Source organism: Callorhinchus milii, unplaced genomic scaffold (genome assembly GCF_018977255.1).
Source record: "Callorhinchus milii isolate IMCB2004 unplaced genomic scaffold, IMCB_Cmil_1.0 Scaffold1, whole genome shotgun sequence".
Lineage (NCBI taxonomy): Eukaryota > Metazoa > Chordata > Chondrichthyes > Chimaeriformes > Callorhinchidae > Callorhinchus > Callorhinchus milii.
Window position 1 is genome coordinate 71,396,727 of NW_024704742.1, and position 22,361 is coordinate 71,419,087.

At 49.0% G+C, this 22,361-nt stretch overlaps 1 protein-coding gene across 2 annotated transcripts in view; it reads right to left on the minus strand.

Annotated features, from left to right (window-relative positions):
- Window positions 1-135: 135 nt before the first annotated feature.
- The window catches only part of dok1b (docking protein 1b), a 26,851-nt gene continuing 4,625 nt past the window's right edge, over window positions 136-22,361 (minus strand). The window contains exons 2-6 of one of the 2 annotated variants that reach the window (XM_042337123.1): window positions 7,908-8,207; window positions 6,901-6,988; window positions 3,763-3,935; window positions 2,930-3,105; window positions 136-1,191 (exon numbers count right to left, since the gene is read on the minus strand). In XM_042337123.1, the coding sequence (XP_042193057.1) occupies window positions 585-1,191; window positions 2,930-3,105; window positions 3,763-3,935; window positions 6,901-6,988; window positions 7,908-8,207 (1,344 nt within the window). In that variant the 3' untranslated portion in view covers window positions 136-584. Of the gene's footprint in view, window positions 1,192-2,569; window positions 3,106-3,762; window positions 3,936-6,900; window positions 6,989-7,907; window positions 8,208-22,361 lie in introns of both variants that reach the window. The other variant, XM_042337098.1, reaches the window with a different exon arrangement.

Consider the following 22,361-nt stretch of genomic DNA (forward strand, 5'->3'; position numbering starts at 1 on the left):
AGTTATTGCTGGGTAAACAGGGGCGTGTGGTGTAAGCAAACTTGCTCTGCCCAGCAATCAAACCCAGGTCAGTGCTTGCGAGGTCAGTGCTCTAACCACCACACTACACAAGACCTTGTTCCTCTCAGACGAATATCCAGACACATTCACAAATTCATTAATTGTGGCACAGCCAGTGTTTCATACATCAGAGGCCCCGATATTCACTCCCTCCCCTACCCTCCCAATCCCCCATCTCGATTTTACAGGCTCAGCTGTAAATAAAAATCTCTTTAATAGTAAAAAAAACAAAAAAATCTTCCGTACGTCCAATCTTTCTGGGCAGGAGTTTAAGCTCCATTTTAAAAAAAAAGCAGAGAAAGAGTTATGGAATATTTCATCACTTCACTCCCTGCTAGACGATAAGGCAGCCGAGCAAGAAAGAAGATATTCAAATGAAACATAAAAGTGATAAAAATAATTCTCCCAAAGGTTGAGTGTTTGCCGTGCCCTGTACTCTCTCTCAGTTGTCTTTCTCAGATGCCGCCTCTGTGACTGTGTGTGTCTCTCTTGTTCTCTGTTGTCTCTCTCTCTCTCTCTCTCTCTCAAACATTCCCCAAATCCTCATAAATTGATTCCTGGGGGAGGCCGGAGCCATCGACTGACATCTCCTGCCCAGCCTGGCCTGACCTGGCAGATTTCACGACCATACTGTAGATGCAGTTGTTGGAGCAGTTGAAATTCCCTCTGCCCTGCGGTCTATCGTTCACGGGCTGTCCCTGATCCTTTGTCTCTGAGCGTCTGTCTTTCAGATTGCCAACTAGGGGCTTGGGCCCTGGCAGAGGTTTGAGCTTCCTGTTCCTGGCGGGCTCCTGCCCACCCTTGGCCACAGGAGGCACCAAATAATCGTCCATGCAGGGATTGTAAGGCACCTCGTGGCCCACCACCTCGCTCGTTCCTTTCCTCTTCCAAGCATCGCCCATGTCTGTGGTTTTCGCTTCGTCGTAGATGGTGCTTGGGTCTGGAAGAGGTTGTTGGCCCCAGCCCTCGGGCTCGTCGTAAATGTGATCCAGGGCCCTGCCTCCAGACCTAGGGAAGGCCACAGGCCCAGCAGGGTCATACTTGACTCTCTCGTACAAGTCAGCGTACAGCGGCTCTCCCCTGCCCCCCCGGCGTGGGGGTACTGGAGCTTTACCCTCCTTCGCCGGGCACCTAGAATCATAATAATAATCCTTACATTTGATGTAGCACCTTATCAGGTCTTCAAGACATCTCAAAGCACTTCACAGAGTATACTGTAAAGTGAATTGACTGTATATTTTGTGGCCGAAACGCAGCCGCCAATATCGCACTTCAGTGTCCCACAAACAGTCGTGGATTGAGAGACCAAATTGTTATTCAATTTTTTTTGAAGGGATTATTACTCTGAAAAGCGATCCACCAATTGATTAACACCTGGGTTCCTATTCACTGCTAGGGAGACTAATTGCCTAACTGTTTCTTACAGCACAGAAGGAGGCCATTCGGCCCATCGTGCCCATGTTAGTTTTTTGAAAGCTCCCCCGCTCTTACTCTACAAGAGTATAAGAAATAGGAGCAAGAGTAGGCCATTTGGGCCCTTGAGGCTGCCCCGCCATTTAATAAGATCATGGCTGATCTTCTAACCCAATTCAATTTACCCGTCCTATCCCCATATCCCTCCAAATCTTTCCTTTTTGAAAGCTGTTATCGAATTTGCTTCCACCACCTTTTCGGACACTGCAATCCGCCTGCATACGGGCCTGGACCAAACTCCGTAACCACATTTCACCAGTTCTGGCCAGGCTCCACTGGCTCCCTATTCCCAAACCATCAACTTCAAGATCCTCACACTCATGTTCAAATCCCTTCACTCGCTGGCACCTCCCTACCTTTCTGACCTCCTCACTCCCCAATCCACCACCCAGTGCCTCTGCTGGACTGGCACCGGCCTCCTGCCTGTCCCTTGCACCCTCCGCCCCACCATCGAAGTTCACGCTTTCAGCCACTATGCCCCAAAACTCTGTCCCTCAATCCCTCCACCTTCCCCCCTCTCTCCCCTCTTTCAAATCCCGCCTAGAAAACTTTCCTCTTCGACCATGCTTACGGTCACTCGCCCCTCCCCCCAGCTCAAAATCAGGCTCGGCCACTGTTAAGCGCTCTGAGACACTACCCTGCATGGAGGGCACTATACAAGTGCAAGTTGTTGTAACAACTCTCTGGATAAAAATTTTTCCTCATCTTCCTTCTGGTCCTTTTGCCAATTATCTTAAACCTGTGTCCTCTGGTTACCAACCCAACTGCCAGAGGAAACAGTTTCTCCCTATCTACCCTATCTAAACCCCTCATAATTTGGAACACCTCTATTATATCTCCCCTTAACCTTCTCTGCTCTAAGGAGAACAATCCCAGCTTCTCTCGTCTCTCCACACAATTGAAGTCCCTGGCACCATTCTTGCAAATCTGTTCTGCACCCTCTCCAAGGCCCTGATATCTTTCCTGTAGTGTGGTGCCTAGAATTGACCACAATACTCCAGCTGAGGCCTAACCAGCAATTTGTAAAGGTACAAACCTGGGCAGATTGTCCAGGGGGTCGGAGTAGAGGCTGTCAGCCCTGTGCTGAGGCCTGCTGGGCACCTTCACTGCATCCACGGGGTCTGAATATATGGAGCTGGGGTCAGAGTTCACTTGGGGCTTGGCAGTCTTGGGAATGGGCGAGCGGGGAGGGGTGGCGGGCGGGTCAGGCAGACTGCGGCCTTTCAGGAGTTTGGGGAGGTCCTTCTCCTCCGCCCCCATAGGGTTGACTCGGGAAGCCACTGTCAGCTTCGAGACCCCCACCCCCACCTCACTGGAGGAGGAGGAAGAGGAGGAGGAGTAGAGATTGGGGAAGACGGGGTCCTGAGAGCCCCGCTCGGCCCCAGCCTCCGCGTACCCACTCAGGTCCTGCTCGGAGGAGTGAAAGCTCCTGCGGTTTTCCTCAGCCTGGGCTTTCTGCTCCCGGATCCCACACTCCACTAGAAGGAAGATGTCGTTGCCATGCTTGGTCTCAAAGGTGAAGTTTCCCGCTCCAGATTCACAGCGTCGCCCGGCTTCAAAAGAGAACATGATCTGCGAGCACGAGACACGGAAATGAGGGGGAGAACAACAACAACAAATACATTTACACAGCACCTTTCACGTTGGGAGGATGTCCCAAGACATTCGACAGTTAGGGATTTGGCTCTATTTGAACATCAGTTACTGGCGCACTCGCTGGAGACCCCAACTCCTACCCAAACCCTCTCCGCTCCAGTGGCTCTTGCTCTACTCCCCACAAGCTCCATCTTTTCCGAACCTCCATGACCTGGCTGCCCCAGACCCTCATCCTCACTCCATCCCCCACCCAGGCGCTTTACTGTTAGGTACCTTTGTACTCCACATGAGCCCCTATGGCTTTGCCTCCTTCGAGGCCAGTCTCACGGCACTCCTCTCCGACTGCAGCTTCGTTCACCCTCCAACCCCTACCCTCCCTGCTCTCCACCTCCAGTTGGGGTGCAAATCCGTCTCTCTAGGCAGGCTGTTCTATATGTTTACTACTCGCTCACTGAAGTAGTGTTTCCGCTGACTTGTTTTGAATTTACCCCCTTTAATTGCAGATTGACGATTGAACAGTTGATTGAGCCAGTTATTAATATTGTGGTTGAACTGATGATCCCATTTTACATGCAGTGCTGAATACTACGCTCAGACACTCTGCAGTAAGCAGGCCCCTGTCTAGCTGCTCACCTTGTCCCTCCCATATCGCCTCAGCAGCTTGTATGGCCACATGTAGAGGGGCTGCTTGGTTTTGGCATCTTTCAGCACCAGAGCTTCCTGGTCAGCCTTCAGCAGGTATCTCCCATGTAGCCCGCACCTCTCTGCCGCCTCCGTCTTCTGTACTGCCACCCAGAACTCGTTCACTGAGGGCGGCAAGTCAGAAAGTGTTCATTACCTCATTTCATCTTCACCATTTCTTCCTTCTGCCACCCGCACTCACTCCCTCTCTACCCTTTCTCGCTCTACACTCTCTCCAGCAGTTACCTCAACGAACTCTCTTAATACTTGCCAACCTGCTCCTAATACTCTCTGGAATTATCCCTCCAGGGAGAGAGCGCACATTCCATTCCAACAGTCTATCTCTGGGATTTCCATGTGTAGGTGGGATTCATGGAATTCTCAGCTTGGTTTGGATACTGGAAGCATGGTTTCCACATATGGCAGATACCCGACTGACCAAAAAAAGTCAATATCAAAACAAACAATCTAGTATCTTCTCTTCGTTTGCCTCAGGACAGAGCGAACCTCACCTTACTCCTTTCCCACCATTCCACTTTTCTCTCCCTCTGGGGCGCTCTCCCTCGGGGGCGCTGTCTCTCTCTTGGAGGTAGCGGCCAGGTCAATGAGATGTGTTGTTTTCTCATGACTCAGTTGTCAGACACACAGCTCTATTTATAGACGACTCACTGCTGTGCTCGAAAGCAGATAATTAAACACTTCCTGTTCATTCAAAAGTGCAAACTTGGGGTGAAATTCCCCTTCCTCCAATGATTTTCTCTGGCACTTTGTGTATGTGTCTTAGTATCAGTTCCTGTGTGTGTGTCAGTTCCTGTTCGCTCCCTCCACTCTCGTGCCATCAACTGTTCTGCCTTCACCCACCTCCACCTCCACAACATTGCCCGGCTCCGCCACCACCCTCAGGGTGCCCTCATACACGTCTTCATTACATCGAGGCTATCACCCCCATCCTTGCCAACTCCACTGGCTTCCCATCACACAGAGAATATAGAGGATAGAGTTCAAGATCCTGGTCCTCACCTTCAAAGCCCTCCACGGTCTTGCTCCCCCCTACCTCTCCTACCTCCTAACCCCCTACCAGCCTGTTCGCTCCCTCCACTCAGCGGGCTCCGACCTGCTTCACGTCCCCCGCCTCGCTCGCACCACTGTCGGCGGGTGGGCCTTCCGCTACCCTCCCCCACCCCGACCCCCAGCTCAGGGTCCGTAACTCTGTCTGTCCAGCACCTTGGGACGTTCTCCCAACATGAAAGGCATTATACAAATGTAATTTTGTTGTTGTTATTATTGTTTATTACATCCAGGCTTGACTAAACTAACTCCCTGCTTGTTGGCCTTCCCAACTCCCTCCACAAGCTGCAGATCATCTAGAACTCTGCAGCTCGTGTGCTCTCCCGCACCAGGTTAAGTGACACTATCACCCCCACATTCGCCCGGGTTCAACTACTCCCCATCCCCCAGAGGATAGAGTTCAAAATCCTCGTCCTCAAAGCCTTCCAGTCTTGCTCCTCCCTATCTCTGTGACCCGCTAACCCTATACCAACCTGTCGACTCCCTCTGCCCTTCAGATATTGGTCTGCTTCATGTTCTCCGCATTACCGCTCCAACATCAGCGGTCAGGCCGACATCCTTTCTGCCCCCACCTTCTGGAATTCCATCCTGGAGCCCCTCTACCTCACCCCCTCCCTTATTTCCTTCAAGGCCCATCTAAAGACCTTTCTATTCGACAGTGCCTTCAGATATCCTCCCATTCCCACTCCCCCTTGCCCTTCGCCCCTCCCAATTCCAACACCCAGCTTAGATGTAAACCCTTCACTGTCCATCACATTGGGACATCCTGCTGACGTGAAAGTCGATGTGAAAATTTAATCTGTTGTATTTGGTACACGTAGTTTCGCCCACAAAATAGACAGTCACTCCACTTTACATTATATTCTGTGAAGCGCTTTGAGACTCTCATCAACGTGATAAGGCGCTATATCAAATATAAGGATCATTAGTATTATTTGACTGATTTTGCTTGTTAGAGAACAGCTGCTCTGAACAAATAGTCACGAGTCTCCGTTGGCCCACACACTGAGCTGTTACTGTCACTGCAGTCCATTGTGTAAGTGACCTTTCACTAGGGGAGGGGAGGGAGTGGGCGGAGGAGAACTTCCCTTTTTGTAGGCAGAAGTCGGAGAGACTAAAACCAATCCTATTCTCGGATTGATTAGTCTGTGGGCAACAGCACCAGAAAGTGAAACACACACATCCATCACTTCTGTGCTCCCTGCTTTCCTACGTCTTCCCATCTCTCTCCCTCTCTTTCCAATCCCCACATCCCAGCTTTCTCTTTCTCACCCTCCACACTTCATCTCCCTCTCTAACCCCCACATCCCATCTCTCTGTGTTTCCACACCCCTATATCCGCATCTCTCTCTCTGTCTCTCTCCCACACATCCCATCTCTCTCTCTCTCTCTCTCTCTCTCCCCACCTTATATCTCTCTCTCTTTCTCCTACAACCCATCTCTCTATCTCTTTCTCTCTCTTCTGAGAAGTAACTGGGAGCAAGAAATCCTCCCACTTAACTCCTGTTAACCCTGCAAGCCAAGGTCCTAACAGGCAGGGTGGTCCTGTCCTGGCTGGACAAGCAGAGGGAAAGCTTGCCAGACAGTGATATCAATAGCAAGCTATGTTAGACTCCATCAGTTACCCCAACACACACTCTGGGGTCCCCAAGCCTTGGCTCTTGCCAACCTGTGCCTAATACTTCCCAGAATTAGGTAAACAGGATGTGTCCCTCCAGGGAGAGAGCGCACATTCCATTCCAACAATCTATCGCTGGGATTTCCATGTGTAGGTGGGATACATGGAAATCTCAGTTTGGTTTGGAGACTCTCAAGCATGGGGATGGGTTTCCACATGTGTCAGATACACAGCTGACCAAAAACAAATCTCTCTCTCCCAACTCCACTTCCCATCTCTCTCACATGTCCTGAAGCTGCTCCCTTTACACAACTCGGTATGAAGCTGGTGTTTCAGCTGAGAAAAGGTGACCCTATGGAGAGGGTGGGGGTAGGGGTGAGGAGTTAGCTGCAGTGATCACTCACCTTCTTCTCTGGAGTAGTAGAGGCTGTTTTCCGCCATCTCCAACGACACAGGTTTTGAGTTTGCCCCACAGAAGGAGTCACTTGGCGACTGTGGAGACACAGAACAGCAATACTCAGCAAGGACACCCCCACCAGCCACAACGCCCTCCTGTCTCTCTACCAAAAAAAACTCGCCCCACACCCTCCCAATAACTGTCCACGAAATACAGCCGCGAATACGCGCACAGTGATGTGCCACAACCAGCCGTGAATTGAGTGACTGATTATATCTGGGAGATTGTTGGCCAGGACACTGGGAGAGAGAAACTCTCTTCTTTTTGAATAATACCGCGGGTTCTTTAACGTCAACCTGAATAAGGCACAGACAGGGAGTGAGGTTCAACTTCTCATCCAAAGGACGTCTCCTCCAAGATGTAATAAGGCGCTACATCAAATGCAAGGTTCATTATTATTATTATATGGGTTCTTCCTCCCATCCCTTAATCACCAATTTAAAGAAAACAGAAATGAACAGCACATAGAGAGACCATTTCGTCCATCATGCTTTGCAGCTGTCTGAAAGAGCTCTGTGTATAGCCCCATTCTCCTGACTCCCTCCCTCTCCCTTCAGATATTTAATTTAATTCTTCTTTGAAAGCTCCTGTGGATTTGAACTCAATCACAGTTCAACAATTCGCTATGTCAATAAAAACTCAAATCTTTCTCTCAGCAATTCTGATCTTTGCTCTTTAGGTGGTAAAATCGATTCCCTCTACATACTAACAACTGGCTGAGTACACAGTGGAATTCACTTCGCCCTGTTTATGATCCCAATCAAGAATCTTACAGCAACTTTAAAGTCACCTAAAGAAAAGGCAGATGAGACCATGGCTTAAAGTCTCAAAGTAGAGAGCTCCAGTGGGGGAGCGAGCAACCGCACGGACACGATAGGGGAGAGAGCAGGGAATGGGATTAGAGTAGAGAGCTCCAGTGGGGAGCGAGCACCAGCACAGAACATGGCGACCTACTGGAAACGCGGTCTCACACAGCTTCTCCACCCACTCAGAGCTGGTCAGTTTCTCGGCAGCAAAGGTGTAGAGCTTCTCTCCAGTCTCAATGCTGAAGGCAGTCATTTCCTTTGGGCAGGTCTCACCGGGAAGGGGAGTGATACTGATGCAGTCCGCCAGCCGGATAATCTTCTTGTCCAGCTTCTTGGTAGCTTGTTTCTCCGACACGTTGGAGCCATCTTTGCAATCGTAGAATTCCAGCCGGGAGATGCCATGCTGGCTGGCGGGATACAGGACAAACCAGTTCTTTCTCCAGATTTTCTGCAAAGGAATCGGAGGGGTTTTGGTCAACCAGAAACTGGGAGATTGTCACTCCCCAACCCATTATCTGCTGTCTCCGCTCAACTGGCTCTGGCCTAGTGCTTGTCCCTCGTGCTCTCTATTCCACCATTGGTGGCCGTGCTTTAATATAATAATATCAGCCAGTACACCCTGAAATTCTGGAACTCTCTTCCTCTATCTCTCTTCCTTGCCCCCTCCTTCCCGATCTTCAGGTTGCGCCTGCAGCCATTCCTCTTTGACCATGTCTATGGTCACCTCCGGCTGGGCATCATGCTTCATCACTGTCAAGCGCTCAGGGAAGCTACCCAGCGTGAAAGGAGCTATACAATTGAAAGTTATTTATTTTGGACACTCGAGAGAACCCCCTCCCCATGCTTAAGAGGTTTCAAACCAGTCAGTATACATCCTACATATGAAATTTCCTTGTTCCTGGACTAAAATGTGGTGCACACTTTCTCTGTCAAGGGACAACAACAATTTGCATTTATATAGCATCTTTCTGAAGAGAATTAGGCACAGGTTGGCAAGAACCAAGGCTTGGGGACCCCACAGTGTGCTGGCAAACCACATAGCTTGCCATTAATATTGCTGTCTGGCAAGCTTTCCCACTGCTTATCAATAGGACCACCCTATCTGATAGGGCTTTGGTTTTCAAAGTTAACAGGAGCTGAGTGGGCATGACTCCATGCCCCCAGTGACTGGTATGCCCTTCCAGATCCTCTGCTCTGGAGTTCTGCAGACCTGCCTGGGTCAGGAACTGAACTGGAGACCACCACAGAAGAGTATGTGTGTGTGTGTGTGTGTGGGGGGGGGGGGGTTGGTATATAAGAGATACGCAAGACACTGATTAGGATTCAGAAAACAGGATGAAAAACATTCTAATTCTTGTTAAAGGGACAAGATATAAGGAAACAGAATAAATACATGAGTAGCAGCAGCAACAATAAGTCCTGCAGAGTATTGGTTAGTGCACTCGCCTCGCAAGCGAGAGGACCTGGGTTCAATTCCAGGTCAAGGCGAAACATTCAGCCCATCAAGTCCGTTCCAGCAAGACCCATTCCTTGGTCTCCTCCAGTCCCACCTTGCTCTCTACCTTGAGAATTTTACTCTCCAATTCTCTCTCATATTTCTCTCAACCATTTGTCTCCCAGGCTTTCTGTAGCTGTGTCTTTCAGAATCACCTCCTCCCTACCCTCAACCTCCCCACCATCAACATCATCAAATTGCATTTATTCAAGCTGTTTTCAGGTCAAAAGGACATCCCAAGTTGCTGTTAATCACATCAGGGAAACTGTCTTCCCCCGTTAAACCAAGCACAAGAGTCTCAGATACGCCAGGGCAGCAGGACAAGAGGGTATAAAATCAGGCGTGTGAGGGGCAATTTCAGGACAGTCATCAGAAAGCATTTCTTTACCCAGAGGGGAAATTATCAGCAGGAAGGGAGGTTGAGGTGAGATGCTGGGATATTTACTGATTCCCTTCATTTAAGAAACAACCCGAAGCAGTAATGGGAAGACAAAAGACAGAGACAATAATAATAATATTTGCAATTTGCATAGCAATTTATCAAATGATAAGAGTAGATGGAGAGAAACTGTTTCCACTGGCAGGTGGGTCAGTAACCAGGGGACATGGATTCAACATAATCGTCAAAAGAAGGGGAGATGAATGTTGAGAAATGTTTTTACACAGAGAGTTGTTACGGTCTGGAATGCACTGCCTGACAGTGGTGGAAACCAATCCGATAACAGCTTTCAAAAGGGAATTAAGTAGGTACTTGAAGAGGACAAATTTGCAAGGATATGAGGAAAGAGCGGGGGAGTGGGACTGATTGTGTGGCTCTTCTAAAGAGCCAGCACAAGCAGAATGGGCCGAATGGCCTCCTTCTGTGCTGTAGGATTCTATTAAAACACCCCAAAGAACTTCACAGTAATAATAATAATGTGGTCATGACTGTTCGTGGGACACTGCTGTGAGCATTTGGCTGCCACATTTCACCGACAAAATAGTCACTACACTTTAACAGTATATTCTGTGAAGCGCTTTGAGACGTCTCAACGATGTGACAAGGTGCTATATCAAATGCAAGGATTATTATTATTTATTATGACTCTCAAGTGCAGTGATTGTACTTGCAGGCAAACTCAACAATTTATGCACAGCGATGTCCTTCAAACAGTCAGGTGACAGGAGAAACTTCTTGCCATCTCTTTTTGAATAGTGTGATAGAGTTTTTAATGTCCACCTCAACAGGGCACAGACAGGACCTCGGTGTCCAAACAACAGCAACTCTTGACAATGCTGACTCAGGAACTGGACTAAAGACCGTTACAATAGGCTGCAGTAATGACCCTTCCTGCAGAGGTAACCAGAAGCCAAAAAAGAAAGGAACTTGCACGTTTACAGTGGCTAATCACCCTGAAAGGCTCCATAGATAAACAAAGTCGAAGTTAAAGTTGAGCAGCTGATCTTCACTGCCTGATTTGCAGAACCATATCCTCGCTGCACTTCTCCTTTCTTCAGCGTGAACCAGGCTGACGTTTTCGGAGCTGCACTCACAGGCCCAGTCACTCGCGCCTCTGAGTCAAAAGCCTGTGGGTTCGAGCCGCACATCAGGTCTTGGAACGTCAGCCTAGACTGTGAGCTCAAGTACAGTGCTTGGGGAACCTGCGTTGTCAGAGGTGCCGTCCTTTGGACGAGACGTTAAACCAAGGTCCCAGAGTCTACAATGTGGATGAATGATCTCTCCCTCCCTCGATCGATCAATCGATTGAGTGAGGATCGATTGATCTTCCATTTGACATACTGTAGCAACTTATCCGCCTTTGAGATCGTTGGACAAGGAAATAATATACACTAAGCTCTAAGTCAGAAGGTTTCAGGTCCAAGTCCCAAGGCTGACATTCCAGTGCAGTGCTGGGGGGCACTGGATTATCTGAAGCAGTGGCCTTCAGATAAGATGATAAACCAAGGTCCCGTCTGCCTTTTCAGGTGAAGGTTAAGGATCACATCGCACTAGTCAAAAGTTTCTCTCTCCCAGTGTCGTGGGCAACAGTTTCACCGATAAAATCAGTCATTCACTTCATTGCTGTCTTTGTGCAAATCGGTCACCTCTCTCACATACAAAACACACAGTCCCTGCACTTGACAGTAAATCCTGTAAAGTGCTTTGAGACGTCCTCCCAGTGTGAAAGGTGCTCTGTCAGGTATGAGGATCATTGTTAACCTGAACCAAAACAGTTCTTTGTTTCAGAGGTTGGTGACTCAGGGAAGTGCGAGGCTCAGATTCAGTCACCAACCTGGAAAGCTTGTTGATTGCTGAGGAGGCAGCGCCGAGGAGACAGATCCTCGATGGGTGACTGGGCGGGGGGATGGTGGGGGGGTCAGTGACCTCTTCTTTATACAGCCTCACACTGCACCGAGCTGCTGACAGAGTCACAGGACAGTGTGGGTGGGAGAACTTCTCATATCCTGAGCTTGAAATCTGAGAATGTTCTGGAACTGAAACAGATTGTGCCCTGCCCAGGCCACGCCGGTGTTTGTTTCCATGTAAACCACTTGGTTCTAACCCCAATCCTGTCATAATAATCCTTACATTTGATATTGCGCCTGATCACGTTGTTAGGATAAACTGTAAAGTTGATTGACTGTGTACTTTGCGATGTCTCGAAGACAATGAAAAGCACTATATCAAATGAAAGGGTTACTATTTTGTGGATGAAACAGGCAGTCAGTTGCGCACAACTGGCAGATTGACAACAAGATCCTTCACATCCCTTCTCCTGCCCCACTCTGTGGCCGGTTCCCTCCATTCTCCTTGTTCCTCAATCCCGCCACTCACCATCAGTGACCCATCCTTCAGCCACTGAACCCTGCCCTCTGAAACTCACTCCCCAAATCACTAATTCCGGAGAGTATTAGGCACAGGTTGGCAAGAGTCAAGGCTTGGGGACTCCAGAGTGTGCGTTGGGGTAACTGCTGGAGTCTCAACTGCGAAAATGTCTGTCAGACATCAAGTCCTGGATGAGAGGTAACTTTCTTCAGTTGAACGTCAACAAGACCGAGGCTCTCCTGTTTGGCTCCCGTCAGCGCCTCCACACCTCAGACACTGACAGCATCACCCTCTATGGTTGCACACTCCATCTTACTGAGCCAGTCAGGAACCTTGGGGTCTTGTTTGACCCTCAACTATCCTTTCTATCTCACATCCGTGTCAACACCCACTTTGCCATCCCCCAGTTCCGTAACATCGCCCGGCTCCGCCACTGTCTCACACTGCAGGCTACCGAAACCCTCAAATACACACTGACTGTCCAGCAGGCAAGGCAGGGGGCAAGGCAGAGGGACTGCGGGATGGAGTCCCAGAGGTGGGGCCAGAGAGGCTAAATGCTCGCCCGCCAATGGTGGGGTATCCACGTGTGTCTATGCAAACTCCCTGCTTGTCGGCCTCCCCAATTCCTCCCTCCTTAGGGTGCAGATCATCCAGAACTCTGCAGCCCATGTCCTCTCCCACACCAGGCTCCGTGACCCTATCACCCCCATCCTTGCCCAACTCCACTGGCTTCCCATCACACGGAAGATAAAGATAAAGATGCTGGTGCTCACGTTCAAAGCCCTCCATGGTCTTGCTCCCCCCTATCTGTGCAACCTCCTAATCCCCTACCAATCTGCCCGCTCCCTCCACTCAGCGGGCTCTGGCCTGCTTCACAACCCCCGCCTCACCTGCTCCACTATTGGCGGGCGGGCGTTCAGCCACTTTGCCCCCACCCTCTGGAATTCCGTCCCGCAGTCCTTCCGCCTCGCCCCCTCCCTTACCTCCTTCAAGAACCATCTCAATAGCCTCCTCTTTGACCGTGACTTTGATCACCTTCCTTCCCCCCGGCTCTCCACGCTCCCCAATCCTGACCTCCAGTCGGGTTCGAAACACAGACTGTCCAGCGCCTTTGGGTACGAATTCCCAACGTAAAAGGCACTATACAAATGTCATTTTGTTGTTGTAAAACCGCATAGCTTGCCATTGAGGGATGCTTGTCCAGCTAGAACTACCCAACCCGTTAGGGCTTTGTTTACATGGTTAACAGGAGCTGAGTGAGAGGATTCCCTGGTCAGGGCTTCCAAGCCCTGCCGATGAGCCTGGCTAACTGGACTGTCATCAGCAGTGCCCTGGAGCTGGGGTTCATACAATGGGTATGTGAGGAATGCCGAAGACCAGATAGTACACGTACTGTATGGACAGGAAAGAAGTTGCCAAGGGGGAAGCTGATAAATACCTGGGGTGTTGATAGGCTTGTTGCTCAATATATCAGAGCAGGCACAGACGGGACCTCAGTTGATCGTCTCATCTGAATGAGGCACCTTTGACAATGCAGCGCTCCCCTGTTATAGGGATGTTAGCCTAGACTGTGAGCTCATAGACCAAGGTTACAGGCAGCGTCACAGGCTTCAGCCAAGTGTAATAATAATAATAATTTCCATTTGATATCACGTTGTCAAGATGTCTCAAAGTGCTTCACAGGATATACTGTACAGTGGATTTTTTGTGGGCAAAACCATAAAATTGCACACCGCAGTGTCTCACAAACAGTCGTGGAGGAGTGACAATTTTATCTGGAGGATTGTTGGCCCGGACAGCAGGAGAGGGTAACTCCATTCTCTTTTCGATTTTTAACATCCAACTGAACAGGCAAATGTCAACTTCAGTTTAACTTCTCATCCGAAGGATGGCGCCTCCGACAATGCAACACCCCCCAGCACAGCATTGGAGTGTCAGCTTACATGATGTGATTCCAAGTCCTGAAATGGGGCTTGTACCCACAACCTTCTGACTCAGAGGAGAGAGTGTTACCACTGAGTCAGACTGTCGCACTATGTTCACCAGTCATCTTCCGCTCGGACAGTCAGACACTCTGCCATCCCGAGTGAAATGGGAGTAAGCCTGGCCGGAGTCTCGTCGCTCACTCCCATTCCCATCAGGAGTTAATGATGGGAAGCAAGAAAATCGTGGCTTCCATGTCCTAACAGGTCTGGACACACCTAGTGTGGAGTGCGGAGAATGTCAAGCCCTCGGGGTGTTAGTATCAATCTCACACATAACACAGTCTCTTCAGATGTTTATCAGATACCAGGAGCATTTCTCAGTATGGAGTGTGGACAGACAGTGTAGATGGAGCTACAGTCTGTTTCCAATCCATGCTGTCACTAAACTGAGAGTGTGGGCAGACAGTGTAGACCCTGTTGATTGGAAGCCAGGCTCCACTGGCTCCTCATCACCAAACGGATTGACTTCAAGAGCCTCACAATTGTGGACAAATCCCTTCACGTCCTGGCACCTCCCTGCCTCAACAACAACAACTTGCATTTATATAGCGTCCTCCACGCAGGGTAGCATCTCAGAGTGTTTAATAGTGGTGGAGCCTGATTCCAAGCCGGGTGGGTGGGAGGTGACCATAAGCACGGTCGAAAAAGAAGGTTTTCAGGAGGGACTTCAAAAAGGGGAGAGGGGGGGGCAAGGCGGAGGGATTGAGGGAGAGGGTTCCAAAGTTTCAGGATGTAGTGGCTGAAAGCACGACCTCCAATGGTGGAGCAGAGGGTGCGAGGGGCAAGCAGGAGGCCGGTGCCAGTCGAGCGGAGGCGCCGGGTGGTGGATTGGGGAGTGAGGAGGTCAGAGAGGTAGGGAGGTGCCAGGGAGTGAATGGATTTGAACATGAGTGTGAGGATCTTGAAGTTGATCCATTTGGTGATGGGGAGCCAGTGGAGCCTGGCCAGAACTGGTGAGATGGGGGTACGGATTCCAAGAAACTCACACTCATGTTCAAATAACTTCACTCCCTGGCACCTCCCTACCTCCTCACTCCCCAATCCACCACCCAGCACCTCCACTCGATTCCTCAGCCTTGCCCCCGTTCTCCCTTTTTTCAAGTACGCCTGAAAACCTTCCTTTTTGACCGTGCTTATGATCACCTCCCCCCTACCCCACCCCGGCTCAGAGTCAGGCTCCACCACTGTTAAGCGCTCTGAGACGCTACCCTGCGTGGAGGGCGCTATATAAGTGTAAATTATTGTTGTTGTCATTGAGACATGCTGCAAACTATCACATCACAAGATCACAAGAACACAAACAGGAGAATGGTTCTGACAAAGAAGGCCCTTCAAACCACCTGATCTCCTCCCTCCAGAACACCCACACTACAGTCCCCCCATCACAGTATCAAACTCCTTTTTATATAAGTTCAAACCCCCTTCCTGGTAACCCTGTTCCTGTCATTAATTACCTTTTGGGTAAACAAACACTTCCTGGTGTCTGTCCTGAAATTGCCCCCTTTATATCTCTAAACCGGTGTCCTCTGAAAGTGTTGATGTTGATTTACTTTTTCATTCTCATTTCAAATATTAAACACCTCTATTAGGTCCTTTCTGAGTTGTTTTCTCTCAACAATAAAGAGCTCTGCCTTGTCTAATCGTTGCTCACAGCTCATTCCACTAACACTGGGGATCAGCCTCAGGGCTTTCCTCTGCACTGGCTTTACAACAACAACTTGCATTTACACAGCGCCCTCCACACCGGGCAGCAATCCTGGGACCTAAGCAGCCCCTTATGTCACAGTGACCAGAACTGTCTGCAGTGCTCAAGGTGTGGCCTGACTCAAGTACAGTGTGACCTCTGGGGATCTGAGCTCACAAGATTGACGATCGAGCCCAGCACTTTGTTGCAACAGTTTGTTGCTGCCAAATGTAAATTGCTCTTGTAGAATGTATTGTAAAGCAGAGTTTATTTTGTGGGCGAAACACGGCTTGATATGAACCAAAGCTATAACTGGTTGACTGTCTGAAAGCTGAAACATAAGCTCTCATAAGATCAAGCTAATACTACTTACTCATTATTATGAAAATAAGACCTTGCGAAACATTGATCAAAAATACCGAATATGTCATCAAGTACCAGAAGTAAGAGGGCAAATTTCCTACAGTTGAATGTGAACAAGACTGAGGACCTCCTGATTGGCTCACGCCAGCGCCTCAGCATCTCAGGCTCTGGAAGTATCAACCTCCATGGTTGAACGCAAAAACTCACCGGCAGTCAGGAACCTCGGTGTCTTGTTCGACCCTCAACTGTCTTCTTCCCCACATCCAAGCCATGACCCGCTCTGCCTTCCCTCACCTGCGTAACATCGCCCGACTCCGCCATTATCTCACCCCTCAGGCCACTGAAACTCTTGTTCATGCCTTCATCACATCTAGGCTCGACTATGCAAACGCTCTGCTTGTCGGGCTTCCCAACTCCTCCCTCCACAGGCTGCAGATAATCCAGAACTCTGCAACCCGTGTCCTCTCCTGCACCAAACTCCGTGACCCCTTCTCCCCCATTCTCGCCCAACTCCACTGGCTCCCTATCCTTCAGATGATCAAGTTCAAGATCCTGGTCCTCACCTACAAAGCTCTCCATGGCCTCGCCCCACCCTACCTCTGTGACCTCCTAACCCCCTACCAACCCTCCCGCTCAGCCGGCTCTGGCCTGCTCCACATCCCCCGACCCACCATTGGTGGGAGATCCTTCAGCCACTCTGCCCCCAACCTCCGGAATTCCATCCCCCAATCACTCCGCCTCGCCCCCTCCTTAGCCTCCTTCAAGTCCCACCTCAAGACCCTCCTCTTCAACTATGCCATCGGCCACCCCACTTCCCTTCCCTTCCCCCCACCCCGACCCCAGCTCAGGTCTGAAATGCTGTACACTGTCCAGCACCTTGGGACGTCCTCCCGACGTGAAAGGCACTATACAAATGTAATCTTGTTGTTGTTGTTGTTCCTCAGGAAAACTGCAGCTGCACTTTTCTATTGGCTCTGGGTACGAACAATGATTAGACAAGCTCGGGTTCTTCAGTCTTGAGAGAAGATTATTCAGAGGGACCTTATAGTGGGGGACTCACTTAATAAAGAACCTTAGGCTGTGGTAGGAAGATGGTAAGGGTGGGTGCTCTGCAGGGATACATCACAATAAAAATTTACATTTATGTAGAGCCTCTGACAGCAGGCAGCACTTTTATAATAATAATAATAATAATCCTTGCATTTGATATAGCGCTTTTCACGTCGGGAGGACGTCCCAAAGCGCTTCAAAGAACACACTGTAAAGTGAATTGACTGTATATTTGTGGGCAAACGCGGCAGCCAATTGCGCACAGCAATGTCCCACAAACAGTCGTAGATTGAAAATGACCAATTTATTATTGTTTTGGGTTTTGGAGGGATTATTATTAGGCTCTGTGTGGAGTAAGGAAACTTGCCCAAGGTTTCGCCCTCTGCCTGGAATTGAACTCAGGTCTCTTGCTTGCAAAGCGAGTGCTCTAACCACTGAGCTACAGGATTCAAGTTGCTGGAAATCAGATGGGCCAGAGAGTCATCATCATAAAACATTACAGAGAGGTCCATTCCCACAGCCAACGTGAATCTCCATTGTGATTCTGCCGCTGCTGAATTCCCCCGCTGGAGGTCTTAACCAACCCCACCCATGTGCTCTTTTCCCGGATTCGTCTACGTCTGGATGGTCCATCAGGTGGCCCCCGGGCTGCATCTGGGCCGCATCCGGCAAGGGGGATGATTTCATCCGGCCCACGAATCATTCCATTGACTGACAATTGCCGCCAGATTGCCTAATCACCAGGGGACTCGAGCTCTGCCAAACAACAGGCCTGACCAGTCAGGATAAAATATTGTTTATGCGGCCGTTTCTCAAATCTGGCATCCGACCTCAGCTGCCAAACAGTGGGCCCCTGGTCTACATGATCAGAGCTATATAACATGCACTCATTTGCCTTCACTGCTCCAGCACTCGCAGCCTGAGTTAGTAAAATCTTTCACTCTGATATCCCTGTGAATCCCAAGTGCTCCCTGTGTCTCCCAGTGCTCCCTATTCTCCAGAATGGGATTGATCGAGTACCAGCAGAGTTACAATGGAGACTGCCGTGCTGAGTGCTATATTTAAGTGGAGTCCCGTAGCATAATGGTTAGAGCGCTCGATTCACAGGTGAAAGGACCCGGGTTCGATTCCCAGGCAGGGTGCAACTTTAGGCAAATTTCCTTACTCCATACGCCTCTGTTTATCCAGCAGTAAGTAGGAACCCGGTTGTTAGTCAATTGGCGGATTACTTTCCGGGGGTAATAATCCCTAAAATAAATGTGGTCATTTAATCCACAACTGGTTGTGGGACTATGCTGTGCACAATTGGCTGCCGTGTTTCACCCACAAAACACACAGTCACTCCATTTTACAACATATTCTGTGATGCGCTTTGAGAAGTCTTGACAATGCAATGATTATTATATAAGCATTTCGAGACTCTACCCTCATGAAGGGCATCATATGAATGTAAATTGGTGTCGTTGAACCAGCCGCAGTGTACATAAGAACATAAGAAATGCTAGACAAGAAAAACCAAGGACCATCTAGTTCGCTTTCCACCTTCCTGGCGGTCATATGCACATATGTCACAAACTACCTATGTACTATATCCCATAATGTTATTTCGTAAAAGAAAACAATCTAATCTGTGTTTGAAAGAATCAACGCTTCTTTGTAACCAATGACTAATTGAGAGTCAATGCAAACTATTTACTCTCATCAATACTGCTGCTTATAAAATCCCAGGGGCCAGTTTGCGATCTATGTCTATCTATTAAAATTTCTGGGCAGAGAACAGGAAGTATTCCTTTACACATAGGGGATAATTGACGACTGGGAATGGGTGACCAGGAAGAGTGGTCGAGGCTGGGACTCGTTTAACAAACCGCTCAACGCAGTGACGGGAGGATGGCTCTTTGAGACATCTCAATGACGTGATAAGGCTCTATATCAAATGCAAGATTATTATCACATTTTGAAATGCCTCACAGCGATGGGGAGAATCACTGTTTTCACTGGTTGGGGAGTCCATTATAAAATACAAAATTACATTTGTATAGCGTTTCACATCGCGAGGACGTCCAGGGAGATTGTGGAACTTGCTGCCTGAAGTGATGGCTGAATCAAATTGTGTAGATACATTCAAGAGGAAGCTAGACCTCCACATGAGGGAAGAAGGGAATATGGGGTGTGCGAGGGTGTAAAGAATATAATTAAACTTGTATGGACTGTAAACACTGGCATGGACTCATTGGGTAGAGCGCTGTACATTCTTTATAAATCACTGAGGAGGGAGGAGAGGAGCGGTGGGGAAAACTTTGGCAGGTGTTGATCAAAGGCATGTTTTTTTAAGGTCTTTAAGAGGGGTTTCAAAGACTTAGAGATGAAGAGGAAGGTAAAGAGATTTAAAGAGAGCAAGGCACATTGGCTGAAAGCTTAGCCATAAAGGTGTGACGGAGGGTGGCGTGGCTGGAGAGACTGAGAAGCAGACTCACAATGGAGCAGAGGTTATGGGGGATGGAGGGGAAACAGAGTCGGAAATTGCAAGGTTTGGGGGGTTGGGGGAGGGAGTGAGATTGTGAAGGGACAATGATCTTACAAATCAATCCTGAGTTGGTGTGTGTGTATGTGTGTGCGAGTGTGTGGAGATAACATGGGCTCTTTAGGAAGAGATGGAGTTGATAGAGGGTGGAGCTACAGGAAGCTGGCCAGGACAAGAAACCTTGTCTCAATAGATCGAGTATCAGGATCTGGGTCAAAGGTTTTCAGGAAAACAACATGACATTTATACAGCGTCTTTCATACTGGGAGGATGCCTCACAGCACGTTCCATATAACATCATGGATTCTTACAGCACTCGACCCATCGTGCCTATGTGGCTCTTTGAAAGAGCAATCCAACTAGTCCCATTCCCCTGCTTTTACTGCATAGCCCTGCAAGTTTTTCCTATAACATTCCCTTTTGAATGCTATTATCGAATCTGCTTCCACCACCCTTTCAAGCAGTGTATTCCAGACCCGAGTAAAAAAAAAATTCTCCTCGCCTCCTCTCCGCCAGAGGAAAAAGTTTCTCCCTATCTACTCTATCAAAACCCCTCACAATTTTGAACATCGATGGAATGAAGAATATCTCTTGGCTCATCTGATCTCATCCTCCCAGACTCCCCGCCATTTTGCCATCGGAGCGTTGAGCTGATTGTTAAACGATTCCCAGTGTCCCAGCCTCGATCACCCTTCCTGGTGACCCTTGTTCCTAGCTGTCAATTCCTCCTCCCTCTGTGTAAAGGAATACTTCCTGGTCTCTGTCCTGAAACAACCTCCACCTACTGAACCTGTGTCATCTTATCCTACTGCCCTGGCGTATCTGAGAGTACTGTTCTGCATTTAGCCCACCCCAGCCTTGCCCCTCTCTACCTCTATGACCTAACACCTTACCAACCTGTTCATTCCCTCTGCTCAGCGGGTTCCGGCCTGCTCCACATAGCCCGCCTGCCCATTCCACCATCCATAGTCGGGTTTTCAACCACTCTGTCCTCACCCTCTGGAACTCCATCCCACAGTCCCTCCACCTCACCTCCTCCCTTGCCTCCTTCAAGGCCTGTCTCAAGACATTCCTTTTTGACCACACCTTCGACCACCCTCCTCCTGTATTCTCCCTTCACTTCTCATGATTCCAACCCCCAGCTCGGGTGCAAACCATTGACTTTCCAGCACCTTGGGACATTTACCCAATGTAAATGTCGCTATATAAATTTGTTGTGGCCACTTTCTCAATCCCATTTAGAAACTTATATACACCTCTATAAGGTCACCCCAACCCCCCACAAAACAACTTGCATTTTACATTATCTTCATACAAAACAGCGTCTCAGAGTGCGGCTCGATGATGGGTTTGGACACTGAGAGAGGAAAAGTGAGGGGAGGTGACCCTAGGTGTAGTCGAAGAGATTCGTCTTAAAGACAATCTGAAATATAATAGGAATAATCCTTGCATATGATATAGCATCTTATCACACCATCAAGATGTCTCAAAGTGCTTCACAGAATATATTGTAAAGTAGATTGACTGTATATTTTGTGGGAGAAACACGGCAGCCAATTATGCACTGCAACGTCTCACAAACAGTTGTGGATTGAGATTTTTTATTTGAAGGGATTATTATTAATAATTATTATTATTAATAATTAATAATTAATCCAGATAGATAAGGAGGGAGCGAGACAGAGGGATTGAAGTTGAGAGTTCCAGAGGTTAGGAGGGCAGTGAGTGAAGCTACTGCCACCAATAGGGGCACAGAGGGGTTGGGCAAGCCTATGTTAGCCGAGTGGAGGGGGCAGCTAGGGAATAGGGTATAAGTAGATCAAAGAGACAAGGAGGTTCTACGGTGCGAGGGGATGTGAGGGTGAGGACCTTGAAGTCAATCTGCTTGGAGACAGGGTGCCAATGGAGTCTGGTGAGGACTGGGGTGACAGTTTGGTGTGGGTGAGGACACTGGTGGCAGAGTTTTAGCTGATGTTGTGGTGTCAGGACCCTCCTCTTCGGCGACCCTCTTCCCGACGTGAAAGGTGCTTTACAAATGTAATTTTGTATTGTATTGTAACTCCCTCTCTCAACCCCTTCGCCTCCTCTTTCCCCATTTTCAGGTTGTACCTGAAGACCTTCTTCTTCGACCGCACCTATGGTCACCGCCCCCCTCCCCCTGGCTCTGTCAAGCGCAGGCGTGGAGGGCGCTATATAAATGCAAGTTGTTGTTGGTCCTTCCACAAAATACACAGTCAATCCACTTTATAATATACTTTGTGAAGCGCTTTGATGGCGGGCGGGCCTTCAGCCTCTCTGCCCCCACCCTCCGGAACTCCATCCTACAATCCCTCCGCATCACCCCCTCCCTTATCTCCTTTAAGACCCATCTCAAGAACCTCCTCTTTGACTGTGCTTTCGGTCACCCTCCTACCCCTACCCTCCCCGCCTGATCCCAACCACTAGCTTGGGACATCCTCCTGATATGAAACACGCTGTACACATGTAATGACTTGATAAAGCGCTACATTATATGCAAGGAATATTATTATTACTCGAAGGTTGGAGGTGGTGGAAAATAGCCCTGGTCAGGTACTGGATAATGGGGTAGAAATGACAGCTGGGGATCAGATACCACGTTTGCATGTAGGTTTAGTGAGTTTGAAAGAAAGGCCGGGGAGGTTGATTAGGTCAGAGCCGAAGGTAAGAAGACATT